This window comes from Epinephelus fuscoguttatus, linkage group LG7 (assembly GCF_011397635.1).
Source record: "Epinephelus fuscoguttatus linkage group LG7, E.fuscoguttatus.final_Chr_v1".
Taxonomy (NCBI): domain Eukaryota; kingdom Metazoa; phylum Chordata; class Actinopteri; order Perciformes; family Serranidae; genus Epinephelus; species Epinephelus fuscoguttatus.
In genome coordinates this window covers 22,082,756-22,098,962 of record NC_064758.1, presented here as the reverse complement: position 1 = coordinate 22,098,962, position 16,207 = coordinate 22,082,756, and the positions used below count along the sequence as shown (strand labels likewise).

General features: G+C 42.8%; 1 protein-coding gene across 4 annotated transcripts in view; it reads left to right on the top strand.

The window, feature by feature from the left end:
- The window catches only part of slc16a4 (solute carrier family 16 member 4), a 37,227-nt gene that overhangs the window by 15,113 nt on the left and 5,907 nt on the right, over window positions 1-16,207 (top strand). For all 4 annotated transcript variants that reach the window (XM_049580256.1, XM_049580254.1, XM_049580255.1 and 1 more), the window contains 7 exons: window positions 41-173; window positions 1,612-1,744; window positions 2,539-2,682; window positions 2,868-3,029; window positions 3,177-3,833; window positions 9,855-10,066; window positions 14,061-14,154. In XM_049580256.1, the coding sequence (XP_049436213.1) occupies window positions 57-173; window positions 1,612-1,744; window positions 2,539-2,682; window positions 2,868-3,029; window positions 3,177-3,833; window positions 9,855-10,066; window positions 14,061-14,154 (1,519 nt within the window). In that variant the 5' untranslated portion in view covers window positions 41-56. The remainder of the gene's footprint in view (window positions 1-40; window positions 174-1,611; window positions 1,745-2,538; window positions 2,683-2,867; window positions 3,030-3,176; window positions 3,834-9,854; window positions 10,067-14,060; window positions 14,155-16,207) is intronic.

The following is a 16,207-nucleotide window of genomic DNA, read 5'->3' as shown; positions in this document are numbered from 1 at the left end:
AGACTTGGAAGTTATTGATGTTTTGTTTTTTTTCTCTTAGTGAAACCAAGGCAGCCATGAACCTGTTCAGGAAAGATGCCATGTCCTCAAAGAAGGAGAAGGAGAAAGAGATCCAGTATGAGGACCCTCCAGATGGAGGTTGGGGCTGGATGGTGGTACTGCACTGCTTCCTGGTATGTCCATCTTAGTTGTTTATGATCCCTCATCTCTCAGACTTGTGAACAATTAGCCCAGCCGTGTCGATCAGCCTTGTGTTTTCCCAAACGCTGTGATCAATTACAGATATTGAAATGATGTGGCTTTTGGTCTTTTCCAAGAAGCTCCCTAATAGGATGGTGGCAGCAAAATGACAACATTTTAATCTGCTGCTTCTCATGTTTCCTTTTTCCAAATCTCCATATGTGTGTTTCGCAGAGTGTAACAAGAACACGAATTAGATCTGGGCAAAAAATGATTGGTCTTGTCTCAGACAGGCTTCTCCTCCTAAGAGGAGTCAGGATTTTATTTCAACATTGGTTAAGTGCACAGCTGCAGGGATATCACTGAATAGCCTGTGCAAAAAATGAGTTTTGTTTGTTTGTTCATAGAAAACAAAGGAAAGGACCCCAAGCATAAAATTCACCTCTGTGTTGCCTTTTGATTATTTTATCAAGACATTTCTCATGGTACAATTATACATACACACATAAATACAGTACTGGATAAAAAAAAACATTGAATGAAGAGGAATCTTCAGTTGATTTTTGTGGGTGTTTTCATGGGAATGTGTATCTTTCAGATCAAATTTAGGTCCAGTAGTTTACATATTCCACATTATATCATAAGCGTATCATTAAGTATGGGACTCTTGCTGGTCTGGTCTTGAGCTTGATTGGTCTGTTAACCTCTTTAGCCCGGTGTACACTGTGTGGCTTTGGGCTGTCTCAGATTAAAGATGACCAGCCTGAAAGACACATAGTAATATCTTTGGTCACGACTCTAAAACGGTGGTCCTACATCACACTGTGAGAGAGGTTCAAGGCTGGCCAGAGACCATCGCACAGTGTGACTGCTGCTACCACTTACATCTACTAACCAACCAATAGAAGTGCAGCATGTAATGGCGCTAACACTAAATGGTAGTAATGCTAAATGCCAGTAGGTGCTAATAAATACTTACATTGAGCTCTTGTTGCAGAAATTGGCATGGCCTCCTCCTCCTCTTCTAAGGACTTTATTCAACACACATAAATGCCACTATAGCAAGGGCTCGATTTCATGTTTGTTTTTATTTTTCTCTCACCACTACAGTGGTGTAGATGGATGGTGCACGCTGATGTTTTGTTTTTGTGTATTGACATCGATGGATGTACGTCATAGCTTGCGATTCATCAGGGGTTGTCATTGTACAGTCTGCATACATCAGACTTGATGTCATACCCAAGTTTACTAGATCCATGTTGCACAGTGCATCTTGCATGAAACTTATAAGATTGCTAAAGTCTCACAGTCTTTGGTAGACAGGTTAGGTTGCCATGACAACAACATTGATATTTACCACACATGCATGCTCTCAATCTCTGCTAGCACTGATCTCTGTCCCTTTATTTTCATGTGTATATGCATGTGCAGGTGAATGTCCTAGTGATGGGAACACTGAAGAGTTTTGGGATCTTCTTTGTGGCGTTCCAAGATGAGTTTGGAGGCTCGTCAGAGAGCATCAGCTGGATCGGCTCCATCATGTCGAGTCTGCGTCTGTCAGGAGGTTTGTATCAGAAAAAAAGTAAACTCTGTCTGCAACCCCTACAAGGCTCTGCGTTAAGTTTGTCCACTTCTGTCCTCTCTCCTTCATATCATCAGTGATTTTGTAAAAAGAGAGCAGAGCTTTTACTGTTTGAAGCCACTTTTCCTGTGTGTGTTCACACTTAGATGTTGAAAAGTAGAAAATTAAGAAAAAAAAAACATTTTGTCGGCGCGTTTCATCCACCCCCTTTTATACACATTTTCAGTTTGCATATAAAAACAACCCTGACAATCTTGTAATGTCACAAAGATGTCTTAACGCTTTGGGGAGGTGGAAAAGCTGGTGTATCGATTAAAGGTACATGCAACTAAGTGCAATGGACAGACTCAGTGAGTGAATGATGACAGCATAGGCCACTGCAAACTCTCGTCGTCGTCTCTGGAGTGCTTTTAACACGCTTATGCACACAGGGCTGTTACCAGAACTCTTCCAAGAGCACATAGCTGTAATATTGGTTGTTCATAACTCACTGTTTCCATTTTCTGGTGTGCTCACTGTTATTATTCATACATTGTTTTCCTTCATTTGAGATTTCTTTGAATGACATCATCTTACTGTGCCCTCTTCTGCAGTGATACCAGAGAGTTAGCGTTACCTTCTGCTTATCTCATGTACAAATTATTAATATTTGCGTAACAGTTGCGGATTGAAAAGCAGCTACATTTGCATTTTATTTTACAGAATCTTTGGTCAGAATCTGTTTTACATTTGAAACTAGCTTTGTCTTTGTGCGTCCTCTCCTGTATCCTCTGTAGCACCCATTGCCTCAGTGGCCTGTGCCAAGGTAGGAACCAGGGTGACCTCCATCGCCGGGGCAGTGCTGGTTAGTGGAGGCTTCCTCATGAGTATTTTCGCCAGCAGTGTGGTGTTCCTCTACATCAGCATGGGAGTTATAGTAGGTGAGTAGAAATCTGTCGACCAATGAGATCCACATCTGCTGTTTCCCCGATGACTCTAAACCAAGGTCATCTCCTGCATGAGGACATCTCTTCCTGTCTATTTGATGAATTTTTTTCTCTTGTCTATCCACATTGCTGTGAAACACACATTGGCTGATAATGATAACCTTCTTTACTCCTCATAGGAATTGGTTTTGCACTACTATACCAATCCTTCTCAGTGGTCACAGCGCTGTACTTCCGAAAGAGGTTAGCGACAGCATATGCAATTGGACGTTCTGGGATGGGGTTGACCTTTGCCCTTGCTCCATTCACTCAGCTGCTCCTGGATAAGTATGCTTGGCAAGGTATGCAGGACAAATCTGTTACTGATTAGTGCACACTGTATAATGTATGTGGGTATCTCTATGGTGTATTCCCTTTTTGTGTGTGAGGAGAAATACAGCACATACAATGTGACATTTTGGGTCCTGAACTGTCTTTGTCCTTCACAGGTGCAATGCTGATTCTTGGTGGCCTCATGCTGAACCTGGTTGCCACTGGGATGCTTCTGCGACCCATCAAAGTGAAGCCCCCCGCGCCAAACCCTACCTCTTCCCCGATTCAAAAGAGCCCTGCTGTTTCCCTCAAGAGCTCCTCAGAGAAGGAATACACTAAGAGCTGCTTGAATGGCTCCTCTCACTTATCCAATGGCATCTCCAAATCAGACTCATTCCCATCCCCTCCTCCTCCCTTCCCTAATGGCGACACTGACAACCTGGGGGGCCAGTGTACTCAGGGACTCCAGGACCAGTCAGTGAACCCTGAACTGACCAGACTGGTCCTCAATGGTGTGAATGGCCATGAGCCCCACCGTGACTTGGGTCAGTGTAAACCCACAACTCCAGAGAGCTCAGCGGAGCTAAATGGCAGCATGAATGGGTCCACCATTGTCGGAGTTCCCTCACATGCCAGCACGCCAAGTGAGGCGACCGTCATAAAAGCCAAAGTACTGGATTTCTCCCTGCTGAAGGACCCATTCTTTTGTATCTACACTTGGTCCTTGGTCTTCAGCCAGCTGGCCTACTTCATCCCCTATTTCCACCTGTCTGCCCGTGCCAGAACCCTGGACATCGATGCCATGGATGCTTCATTCATCATCTCTGTGGCAGGTGAGGCACACATTGGTCAACTATGTTTTGTGATCCACCCAAACGCAATAGTTTGACATTTTGGAAAAAGTGTTTCAGGTTGTGGAAGCAAGCGTATTTCCCTAAATATATACGTATGAATTACAGGGTAATACACTGGCTGTTACAAACCGTACTGGTTAAGTTTTTTTTATACTTCTCCTATTTAAGTTCACTTAATTGCTTGACAGTTGAAACTGTTGGATTTTAACAGTGGAACTGTTAACAAAGTGTGCACAAATTTCCATCTTCTAGATTAGAGACCAGTCTGCATTTGACTGATGCTAGCCCTGATGCTAGTTATAAATCTGACAAACTCCTGATTAAATTTACTGTAATAAAGGGACAGTTCACCCCAAAATCAAAAATACATGTTTCCCTCTCACACCTGTAGTGCTGTTTATCAACTTAGATTGGTTTGGTGTGAGTTGATGAGTTTTGGAGATATCTGCTGAAGAGATGTCTGCCTTCTCCCAAATATAGCGGAACTAGATGTCACTCGGCTTGTCTTGCTCCACGTGCAAAAAAAATACATTCGAAAAGTTCAACAGCAGTGTTTCTCTCCAGAAATAATGACCCGGTTACTCAAGATAATCCACAGACCTTGTTGCGAGCAGTTTCATGTAGGAACTATTTTCTTTTTACTGAACCACACCCACCAACTGTATGACCTTGCAGAAAGAAGCATGTATGGTGCTCGTGACAGGTTTTAAACATTAATGGCGTCCTCCTCAGCTGAGCTGTAACTTAAGATAGCTCAGTATTGCTAGCTGAGCTTGTAGTGGATGCACACTTCTCTCTGTTTGGTGATAATGGGTCATGATTTCTGGAAAGAGACATTGCTGTTGAGTTTTTCAAATGTATTCTTTTAGCGCTATTAGCACCACGAGCCGAGTGCCATCTAGTTTCATTATATTCCCGAGAAGACAGACATCTCTACAGCTGATATCTCCAACACTCGGTAACCTACACTAAAATAATCTAGACTAATAAATAGCACTACAGGTTAGAGGAAAAATATGTATTTTTGATTTTGAGGGTGAACTGTCCCTTTAATGCCGTCTGTCTTTGAATGTGGCTTCCAGCAGGGAATTCACAGCAACTGTTCAGAGGGAGGTCCAGGTTCCTTTAAGACTGGGTTTAAGAAGCAATGCAAAAGAAAAAAGTCCTCAGTCAACTTCTAGGCATTAATAATTTGTGAGCTGCTCAGACTCTGCAGTCTTATGTAATGAATGTGCTTACATAAAAGCTGAACTTTGGTCCACTGGCCAAGGCGGGCGGGTTCAGCAGAATGCCACTGATGAGGCCACTCCATATGAACAGAAAACAGCATTAACATTTTGACCACTGACCACATGTGCATGTAATTCTTTAAGAGTGCTTGGTCAGGCTTTGTGAATAATTGAAATGCACCAGATGGGGACCTGCGTTTATCAGTTACATGCTTCTGTTTTGTAATGCATCCCTTGGTAATCAGTCCTCAGCAGACAGAGATAGTGTTACCTTTGATTACAGGTGACTTTAGGATAGGAGTAATTACAGTCACATCACTAGCTTTCGGATGCAATAAAGGGAGAAGGTGTAAGAGATGATATTGTCATATCAACACAAGAAGTGCTGACATTTTCATACATGTCTTAAATTTACATCACATCTAGTCATTGTGAAATTAAATTTAAATTCTTGAATTATGCAGCAATGCTTTGGCTCTGGAGGAAATTGTTTTAGATTGCCGAAAAGACTGTTTTGGTGTCCTGGAAAAAATCTATCATTTTAATGTACCCTGTGTAGACAGCCTGTGAATACACAGTGTTAACGCTGTCAGCGTTGGTGTGCATCAGCAGCTGGACAGAAAATGGGGTAAAAGTAAGGAAAAGGTCACAAGAAAACACTGCGGCCTGCACAGGAAACACAGCTGGGATGAAAACATTTATGGATTTAGACAAAACTAAGATTGGTGTCAAATAACACGACTGTGTTAAATTACCTCAGATACACAAAAACTAGCAGACAAATTGGCTTTATGTGCTCTTAGACAAATCTCTACACTGTTTCTGTAGAAGTGTAACAAAAACCAGAGGATATAGTTGTCTGAGTTTTCCCTAATGGTCTATGAAGTTACTTCTGAGCTTCATGCCAGCACTCAGCGCGAGCCAACAGCAAGACTGACAGATTCCTTTGACTCAGACACGTTTGTTCTGTCACATTCTCTTGTCACGTGCACTGTGATGAGAGAGAAAGAGAGACAGAGCTAGAGAGACGTGGTGCCACCCGCACCACAAAGCCACCATCCTAGTGTCCTGCTGTCCCTCTTTCCCTGACCCAGCGCTTGTCATAGAGGCCCATTGACTCGGCTGAGGGAGGGAGGCCACTACCGTCCGGGTCAGTCCGCTCCTCAACCCTCGGCCGCCAACACTGGAGCTAACTGGAGTTGCTAAGCAACAGCTAACTGAGTAAAGTTGTTGGCGTGATGACAAGAGGGGCTCCCGATTTTGTTGGAGTCCAGTTCTAAAGTGGCTGATACTTTGCAGAGGAGCACTGAGGCGGCAATGCGTACAAAAGAGGAGGCAGGACAAGCCAACTGCCACCTCAGAGAAGCTGGGAAAACCAACATGCCTTTTAGAACCCTTTGCTTTAATGTGGTGACAAAATGTCCCTCTTTGAAATAAAGGAAATGGCACTTCTCCGCACTTTGCAGCTCCCTAATGGTCTATTAATGCCCAGCGGCATGCACATACTGTACACCTTCTATACCTGTCAGCACTACGCTGAGAACTAATAATGCCTGATGCAGTTGGCTTAAGGTGCTACTCAGAAAGGCCAAATTTAAACTGCAGTGTACTGAGTTTGAACAGGAACAGCTGCAGGCCTGGACAAACCTGCTGAGGCTAAAACACACAAACAAATTCACAACTCGTCTGGATGCAAGCAGGGGACACCCTAGGACACTGTCTTGGGTCGCTAGAGGAGGACACATAAACACAGCACAGCTGCCTCATGTCATCTCCCTAACCTCTGAGGAGAGAAACGCTCTCGAGTTATGTAAGGAAAGCAGAGGTGTTCACTGGTGAGGCATTTCATGGTTTATTCATGGGAAGTTCATTCAGAGCCTTAAAGAGTGAAGATGTAGCTGATCGTCATGAATTACATCCACATGTTGATTTATGTAAAGGAGTGTAACCACACAATTAAGTTATATCTGCATGCTGTACCTGGTAACACACACTGTACGCAGGCTCATTCATATTCAGCAGAAATTTTATTTTGAGTTCAAACTGTGTGCCAGTGACTGCAGCCCGTGCAGCTGTGGTGCAGAGGCTGAGCAGAGGATGGGTAACTCTGATCTGCATAGAACCAGTTTGTTTCATTGATCAATGGCTCAGCGCTGCCTGCTTGTAGCTATTCCTGCGGCGGTCAATACACCACTGCAGTTTCCGTACCGCCTATCGCGTTCCAGTTGACCTCAGCAGAGAACAGCACATATCTGCCCAGTCATCATACCCGACCGGAGCAAACAATCAATCAGATGGGATGGAGTGCATAATGAGTAGTTTGCCTGTGTGGCACTCATGTAATACAGATGTTAACAGATGGATATGTTGCCACCCACTGTGTGTGGAAACATTCTCGAGGACGGGAATAAACTGGGACCTGAAATAGACTTGTCTAGACATCACGTTTGTTATTAATGCAGACCTAGTTTTGCTGCAGTGTCATTCTTCTTTCACATTCTGTCTTTGCCCCACCCTCACTCTCCCACACACACGTTTAGATGCACACTCACTCCCTTAATGCTTGATTTGCATTGCATGAAATAACTGTATGATTTTGAAGGAACTCTGACAAGTCCCTGTGGGTAACTTTAAGTGGGTGCCCTCATGGATTACCTTAGCTGCACTTGAACTGCACTTTGCTGTGCCATGGCTGACTTTGAGATGTAACTCTTTCTGTGGATCTGAGCATCACTTCAAAATGCAGACAAGACTGTCGGCCTCTCATCACTGTGGTCAGCTGTAGCAGCGTTCGTACTAAAGTCCCAGCAGGATTATCTAACACCAAAAGGACAAATGTTACTGTTTTATGACATGAATGTCATAGGTCAGGAAACATGTCTGCATGTGAGTGGAGTGGAGCCGGTGGCGTGACAGGTGAATGAAGATGATTGAAAGTTCATATGGAACTTTAAGGGCCGGTTCGCCCAAATTACAACAAGAGTACAGGTCTTCCACCACAGTAGTGGCTCTGTTACCTCTTTCCCATCAACATGGAATGGGTACAGTTTCAGGTCCCGCACCTAAATTTGAACCCCTCATACTCCTTTTACACCAAATTAGCTCTCTTTCTTAAGCCTGTCCTGTTCAGATTTCTTGGAACCTTGGTGCTATCTAGGGAGCCAACCCACATTTCCACAAGTTTTGAGTTGAACCATGGAAATCAAGGATGCGTCACCAATGGAGGGTGTTGCACAGTGGAAGTAAACAGCAGTAGCAGAATATGCCACACCCACTCATGTCGTCATGGTTCCCACTTTAGGTCAAGAAAAATCTGCTATGTTTTGAGTCCAGCTGGGAACCAACTTTTCAAGTTCTGAATCAGTTTCTTTTTGGTGAAAATGCCCTAAAGGGTTCAAAGTTCGATGCACGAACCATAATGGCACCTGTTAAATGTTGGTGAAAAAGGAGTGTCAGAGCATTCTAACCAAAAATAAAATAGTTCAGGACCTAAAAATTTAGTTCTCAACTGGAACCAAAATATTGCAGGATTTTCTTAACCTGAAGTGCGAACAATGACAATATCAGTGGGCGTGCCATGTTCTACAGATTAGAAAGAGAGCATGAAGAAGTCAAGTGGGAAATCATCAGGAGAAAAAAGTGCGTGCAGTGGTCTCATGAGTTCAGTTGGTCCATGCTTGTTTTTTGGACGAAAACAAATCTGTAACAACAAAAGTTTGCTCAAGGTGATGCAGCATTTTGCCACTACTGTTATGTCTGCTGTGCGTTGTAACACCCTCCGTTGATGACCCATCCATGATTACAATGGTTTCACTCAAAACTGGTGGAAAGGGAAACTGGTTTGCGCGATAGAGCGAAGGTTACCAGAATCCACAATGTAATTTCATGGAAAAGGGATATGTGAGGATGTACTTGGACACAGTGGTGCTTTGAGTGACATGCTAACATGCTCATAAGACGATGTTAAATTTCATCCATAGGGGAACTTGAATGTGTGTACAAAATTTCATGGTTAAGCCATCCAATAGTTGTCAAGATATAATGTGGGGAAAAAAATGAAATGTCAACCTCATGAAGGCAGCCTCAGCATTATTCATCTGGGAACAGTTAGTGTATTTACAAAATTCCATAGCAATGCATCTAATAGTTGAGATATTTCAGCCTGAGCTAAACTCTCTGCATGGATAGATAACATTATGGGTTGTGTTTGGGAGAACAGACTCTTAAATGCATCTGCAGCTTAAAACAGTCTCTGTACATTTGCATTGCAGTAGTTTAATATTTATACCTAGTGCTTAATAATGAGTCTGCTTTATTTTACTTAATTATATGGGTAAGTGGACATCTGTGGCTGGACTGGGTTTGTTCTCTAAATATGCAGCTGCCTGATTGTTGAAGACTGAAGGTAAAGAGAGTCAGCGATGCTCTTGTGTTTTGGAATTTCATCAAAAACTCCATTACCAAAGAGCAGCTTCCTGTTACTACCTGAATATTTTATTGTTTTCATCCCACAGTCTGCCTCTTGTCTCATACTCCTTCCTTAAAGAAACAGTCCACTTATTTTATTTCTTTCCAACCAGGACAATCCCCTCTGTACTAATGATGCTTCCTCAGGAGTTCCTGGAATGTACATTTAAAAACAAACAATTAAAGCCTAAAAAAGAAGTCTCCTTTTTACTTGCCTTATTTTTTTGCCCTTTTGCTCTCACCTCTAAGTCTCATTTTACAGTTTTACTTTGACATTCACAAGCCTCACTTGTCTCTGTTACAGGTATCACAGAGACCATCGCCCAGCTGGCCTCGGGCTGGGTGACAGACAGGAACCTGCTCCATAAATACCACTACCACAAGGCCTACCTGATCCTCTGTGGCCTGGTCAACCTGCTCTCCCCACTGGCAACCTCCTACATCCTGCTGATGGTTTACGCTGTCTTCTTTGCCATCTTCTGTGGTGGATACATGGCTCTGCTGCTGCCCGTTCTGGTAAGGAGAGCACCCTACTTAAACATGGCAACATGCATTTGTACCCTCTTAAAACAAATGAACCTGTATTAATCACAGGGTTGTAAATTTCAGTAATGCTTTACCTCACAGGTCCCATAGTTACATCTGCCAAGGAGGTCATGTTTTTGCTGCTGTACATGCATTTGTGAGGAGGATTATGGAAGAAATATTAGCAGCTTTCACAAAACTTGGTTGAAGGGTGTAGCATGGGCCAAGGAAGAATCCATTACATTTTGGAGCGGATCCGAATCATGGGTGGGATACACAAATCATTTTTCAGATTCATTAACATTTAGAGGTAGGGCATTTGGCTGCACTCGCTGTGTGAAAAGAACTGATATGTGACTTTAAATTCATAGGAGGGTTCCTAGAATGGAGTAAGTGGCCTAATTTGATATACCTCGGTACAAAGATGAACATGCAGACATTTGGCATCAGTCTATGGGCATATGAGTTTACATCATGAAGAATAAAGTCTCCAAGAATTAATAAAAAAAACTAATAGCCCAGTTTTAATTGCTCAGCAAGGAGTGCAAAGTCATGGGTCTTAGGTGCACAGACTCTGTGGGCGTCTCAGACTGCAGAGGGTTGTGTGAAGTGGAGTAGAGATCAGATTTATGTGTGGTGAAAAGAAATACACTCTCAGTGATCACCTCACTGGTCTCTTCGCTAAGAAACAGTGGTGCCAGTCACACTGATACGTGATGATAATGATTCAACAAATGCAAAGAAGCTTGAGAAGGCATTGAAATGGTTGGTTTTTGTTTTTTGCATTATTGATTCGCTCCAAGTGTTGTATTTGCTTTCGTTGATAAGATCAACAAACATCCTTGTACTGGCTCATTGGAATTAACCTCCCACCTGTACACGGCATACTCACTGGCACCAAAACACCAAACAGACAGGCAAAGCAAGGTTCCTCTGACGCAAGGTTCCTCTGTGAGGCTTGACTGCATACCCACCCTATACTCTGCCTAACTCTGCCTCTGATTGGCTCACCCTGATTTTATCACCCTAAATCTAACCAGTCTCATTCCTCCTGCCTAAAACTAATGAATCCAACCAACAAAGGCAGCAAGTACCAGCCAATCACAGGGATAGTAAGACAGGGCGTACCTTTGCTATTCTAGGGAAACAAATTTGTGTGGTGCATTGAGCTTTGCTAATACCAGCATGCCAACATGCTGATTATAAGGCGATATTTACCACCAGCATCTTAGCTCTGATTGGACGGCAGTTACTCAGTCTATAGGGACTTAGGTTGGGAACCGGAGGGTCGATGGGTCAAGTCCCTGTCTACTTGACAGTAAATTATTTGAAAACTACAGACATAAAATAAACAGTCACCTAAAATGAAAGGTCTAAGAAATGACTCAACTAAGCACTTGGTATCAGTAATTGTTTTCCAGAAGGAAATTCAGTCATGGTTTTTGTATATTATAGGTTACGGTAGGACAGAGAAACTGACTGAGTAAATTTCAAGTGAAAACTTGTATTAGAAAGTCAGTAAAGATTAGTGAAGGCATGTAAATGTAGACTCTGTGGTACCTGTAGATAGCGTGCTCTCCTCAATATCATTTGACTTTTCATACAATCCCACCAGCATCAGTCCCTTTAACACCCTTACAGTAATCAGACTCTCTAATCTGCTGAATTCACAGTAAGTGTATTTGTGTGTTGGGGAATTTTGTACCATGAGAACATGGCTTCATTAAGTCATTGTGTCACGCACTGAAAGTGAAAAGTATCCGTGAAGCAAACCGTTGGAGATATTTCCCAACTGCCTTTATGGGTGGAACAACGTATTAAGTCAGCGAGTATCCAGTGTCATCAGGTCATGCCACACCTGAGAACAAAAACGTGAGGACATATATGTGGTGTGATTTCACTTGCCAATGGTGTGATCTCAAAGGGCAGGACTTGCCTCTGGGACTAATGTTGACAAGTAGGATCTTTTTTTTTTTCTGAAAAGGAATGGAAGATGAGTTAAAACCAGTTTTCTTCTTAAACCAGATTAGTACTAAAGCTTGTCTCTGCCTGTTGACATAAATCACTTTTTTCCAGACAAGGAAAATAGACTTTGAAAAGTAGGTCAAGTGTCTGCATCTTCTTAAAATGCTATGATCTCTTGTTTGACTTGGCAAGGGAGGGCTGGTTTGGTTTTAGCTCAGACTTTACTGGTACTGTGTTGACAGGTAAGTATCACCTCACCATCGGCATTAAAAACATAGGCCTGGAAGCTGCTGTCACTCATAAAGTGTTCGAGGGGTCTTTCAGTGCAGGAGCCAGCGCTAGACAACTGTTCGGGCTATTTAACAAACAGACTTTACTTTCAAATTAAAAGTTGTTTATCCTTCAAACTAAATCGGATCATTATCTGCATCACAGAGCGGGTCTAACTGCGTACATCATACCTGGAACCAAGGCAAGTTAGGTCCATAGGATTGCCTAAACATTTGTCAACTAGAATTACCACCCTGCAGCTCTATGCCTCCACATACCAGTCAAGTTTCTCTTACAGCTTCCATCCATGTCTGTGAACTCACACACATCTTCCCCCTGCGGACACAAAAGATCTACACAATCAGCAGAGTTTCAAGTTTCATGTTTTGTGATGTCATACTGACCTTCAACCACAAAATTCTAATCAGTTCATTCTTCAGTCCAAGTGGACGTTTGTGTCAAATTCGAAGAATTTCTCCCAGATGTTCTTAAGACATTCTGTTCCCAAGAATGAGATAGACAAGGTCACAATAACTTCTAACCTCTGACCACCAAAATCTAAACAGTTAATTGTTTAATCCAAGTGAACGTTTGTGCAAAATTAAAAAAAAAATCCTCAAGGTTTTCTTGATATCATATTCAGAAAAATGAGACAGTTAAGGTCACAGTGACCTTGACCTTTGACCTATAATGACCAAAATCTAATCAGTGCATTGTTAAGTCCAAGTGTATTTTTTCACCAAATTTGAAGAAATGCTGTCAAGGCATTTGTGAGATGCTGCATTCAGGAGAATGAAATGGATGCAAGGTCACATTGACCTTAACCTGTGACCTGTGACTACCAAAATCTAATCAGTTCATCGTTGAGTCCAAGTGAATGTGCAAAGTTTTACAAAAAAAATCCCCAAGGCTGGGCGGCACGGTGGTGTGGTGGTTAGCACTCTCGCCTCACAGCAAGAGGGTTGCCGGTTCGATCCCGGGCGTGGGAGCCCTTCTGTGCGGAGTTTGCATGTTCTCCCCGTGTCAGCGTGGGTTCTTTCCGGGCACTCCGGCTTCCTCCCACAGTCCAAAGACATGCAGATTGGGGACTAGGTTAATTGGTAACTCTAAATTGTCCGTAGGTGTGAATGTGAGCGTGAATGGTTGTTTGTCTCTATGTGTCAGCCCTGCGATAGTCTGGCGACCTGTCCAGGGTGTACCCTGCCTCTCGCCCGATGTAGCTGGGATAGGCTCCAGCCTCCAGGATGAAGCGGTTAGAAGATGAATGAATGAATCCCCAAGGCCTTCTTTAGATATCAGATTCACACAAATGAGACAGACAAGGGCAGAGTGACCTTGACCTTTGACCTATAACCATCAAAATCTTATCAGTTCATCATTGAGTCCGAAGAGACGTTTGGGAAATTCCCTCAAGGCAATCTTGAGATATTGCGTTCATGAGAATGGGACGGACCTACACATGCAGACGGATGGATGGACACCCTAAAAACATATTGCCTTCAGCTACAGTTATCACGGGCACAGAAAAGAAAGGAGTAGAAACATCCAAACACTGTTTTCATCACATTTTCATTACAAACTGTTGTATGCTTTGGAAAACATCAGTTAAAATATGTTGGCAGTGTGAAGTATATGCGATTTGCACAGTGCTGAAATGCTGAAATCTGTTTCAATTTTAAAATGTCAGTAAGAAATAAGATGACTCAGTGTGTGCAGAGCTTCAGGTTCAATGTGTTTTTCTGCTTTGCAGGTAGATCTCGTGGGGTCGGAGAAACTCAACAACTCCATGGGCTTCTCCATGTTCTTTGTTGGCCTTGGTTGCCTCACAGGACCTCCTTTGGCAGGTAAATGGATCGCGTAATGGAAAACCTTCAGTCAGACATGTGTTAACCCACTTTTCCACATGCACACAATAACAAACGTGTACATATGCACTGCATATGTATGGGATTGTAGGCATGACATCACTGTTCTGAAGTGATTTGTTACACAGAGGCCAAGGTGAGGTTTGTGTGTGTGTGTTGGCCCATAAGAGCTTCATGCAGTGAGTGAGTGAGTGAGTGAGTGAGTGAGTGAGTGAGTGGGGGGATCGGTGAAGGGGTTGATAAGCCTTTCTTATGAACATATATATTTTTAGGGGGTGTTGTGGCACATATTTTCATGGGGCCCTGAATTCCTTGCGGTGTCTCCAAGCATGTGTATGCCTGTCTGTGTGCATGTAGTCACTGTGGAGTGTGAAAACTGAAACACACAGGAGAAAAACAACCTATAGTTAGTGCAGCCCTGCAGACTAGGACTTTGGGGTTGCTTGGACAAAAATGCATACAGGGGTTACTGGGTCAAATTTCATCTTGCCTTGAAGTAGAATAACAGTGTTGTGTGTATGTCCATGGTCGGCCAGGTTTGAGTGTTTAAGTGATGGCAGATTGCCTTTGTTAGTCTTAGAGAGCTGTTTCTAATCAGGAATCTTACTGTGTTTTTTGTTACATCAGGTTGTGGCAGATTCTTTCTAACGAATTACGCCTTTTCTAGGTCAGCTGTAAAAAAAAACATCAATCATCTGTGAAGCGCATGAACGGCTGTGTGAATCAAACCTGTTTTTATCTTCACTGAAGCGCTGAAACTTGCACTCCATGTCTCATCATGATAACACATATATTACGATTTTTTTCTGTGATTATGCGAGGTACTTTTAGGAGAAATAACTCTTTGGCCCCATGTTTGGCCCCAGTCAAAGCGGGGGGTTCCCTTGAACCTATTGACATGGTCCCTGCCCACTGTGTTGGGCAATCCCCTCAGAGCGGCTTATGGATTTGGGGTTGAAATGTGACTAATGACCCCTTTAGGGTGGTACGGAAATAGCATGTGGCTCTGTTTACCATCTCTGTGGTTCGAATAAGAAACGGACGTTAGGCAAACTATGTTCTCTCCTTTCAGGTCACAGGTTGTGATAACAGAGCTGTTTGCATACACAGCTCTTTGGGATGGTCAACCATCTCAGCAGCAGCTGTAATGTGGTCATACCTGCTTTTTTATCTGGTCCTCTTTTATGAAGTAAAATGTCAACATGGCTCATGTGAAACAAGAACACAAAAGCACAGACAGTTATGAGTCACTTGCAGTATAGTTTTCACTGAAGTCATGCATGCTAAAAATGTGAGCCCTCCCTGTTCTATACAAGAACATTTGGGTTGTTAGGGCATGAAAATCCATCTTGATCATGTTCATCCTTTTTTATTTGGTAATAATGCAGTTAATAAATGTTCATGTTGCATTAATAAATATGGATAAAGCCATCAGGTCTGCAGCTGTAAATGCCATAAAAAAAAGTTCTGCACTTTTTCACGAGATCAGTGTTTAAACTGTCCATGGGTGGGGTTTTCCTGATGACCATTAGAGCTAAAAAGACGAAGCAAATGTTTTGCTGGGAGAAAATAAACCACAACCATTGGTATTTTTTGGGAGCAGTATGGGAATACAGAAAATCTGCATGCAAATTTCCTGTTTGACAGCTATGCACACGCACTTTGGGTCTGGTGCGAATTATACTATTGCTGTGCTCCGTTTTAGTCAACAACAAAAAACCTATTCAGACAGAGAATGTCACAGGGGCTAATGTTAGCCACACAATATACAAACTAGTCCTGTTGTGTGACTAGCATATAGGCCTAACATTAGCAAGTGCTACATAATCGGCTACATTAGCCTATTCATTGTATCCCTGCTGGGCGATCACAAACCATATATTGTCCTTTGTCCTTGTCCTTGTTGAGGTAGTCGTTGTGGTGTTTGTCCTACAGTTGGTAGCTAGCTGTGACCTGGAGGCATGACATCAGATTGAACAAAGGATTTCATTGGTCAATTGAGGTTCATCTGAATATTTTTTCCACTGCACAA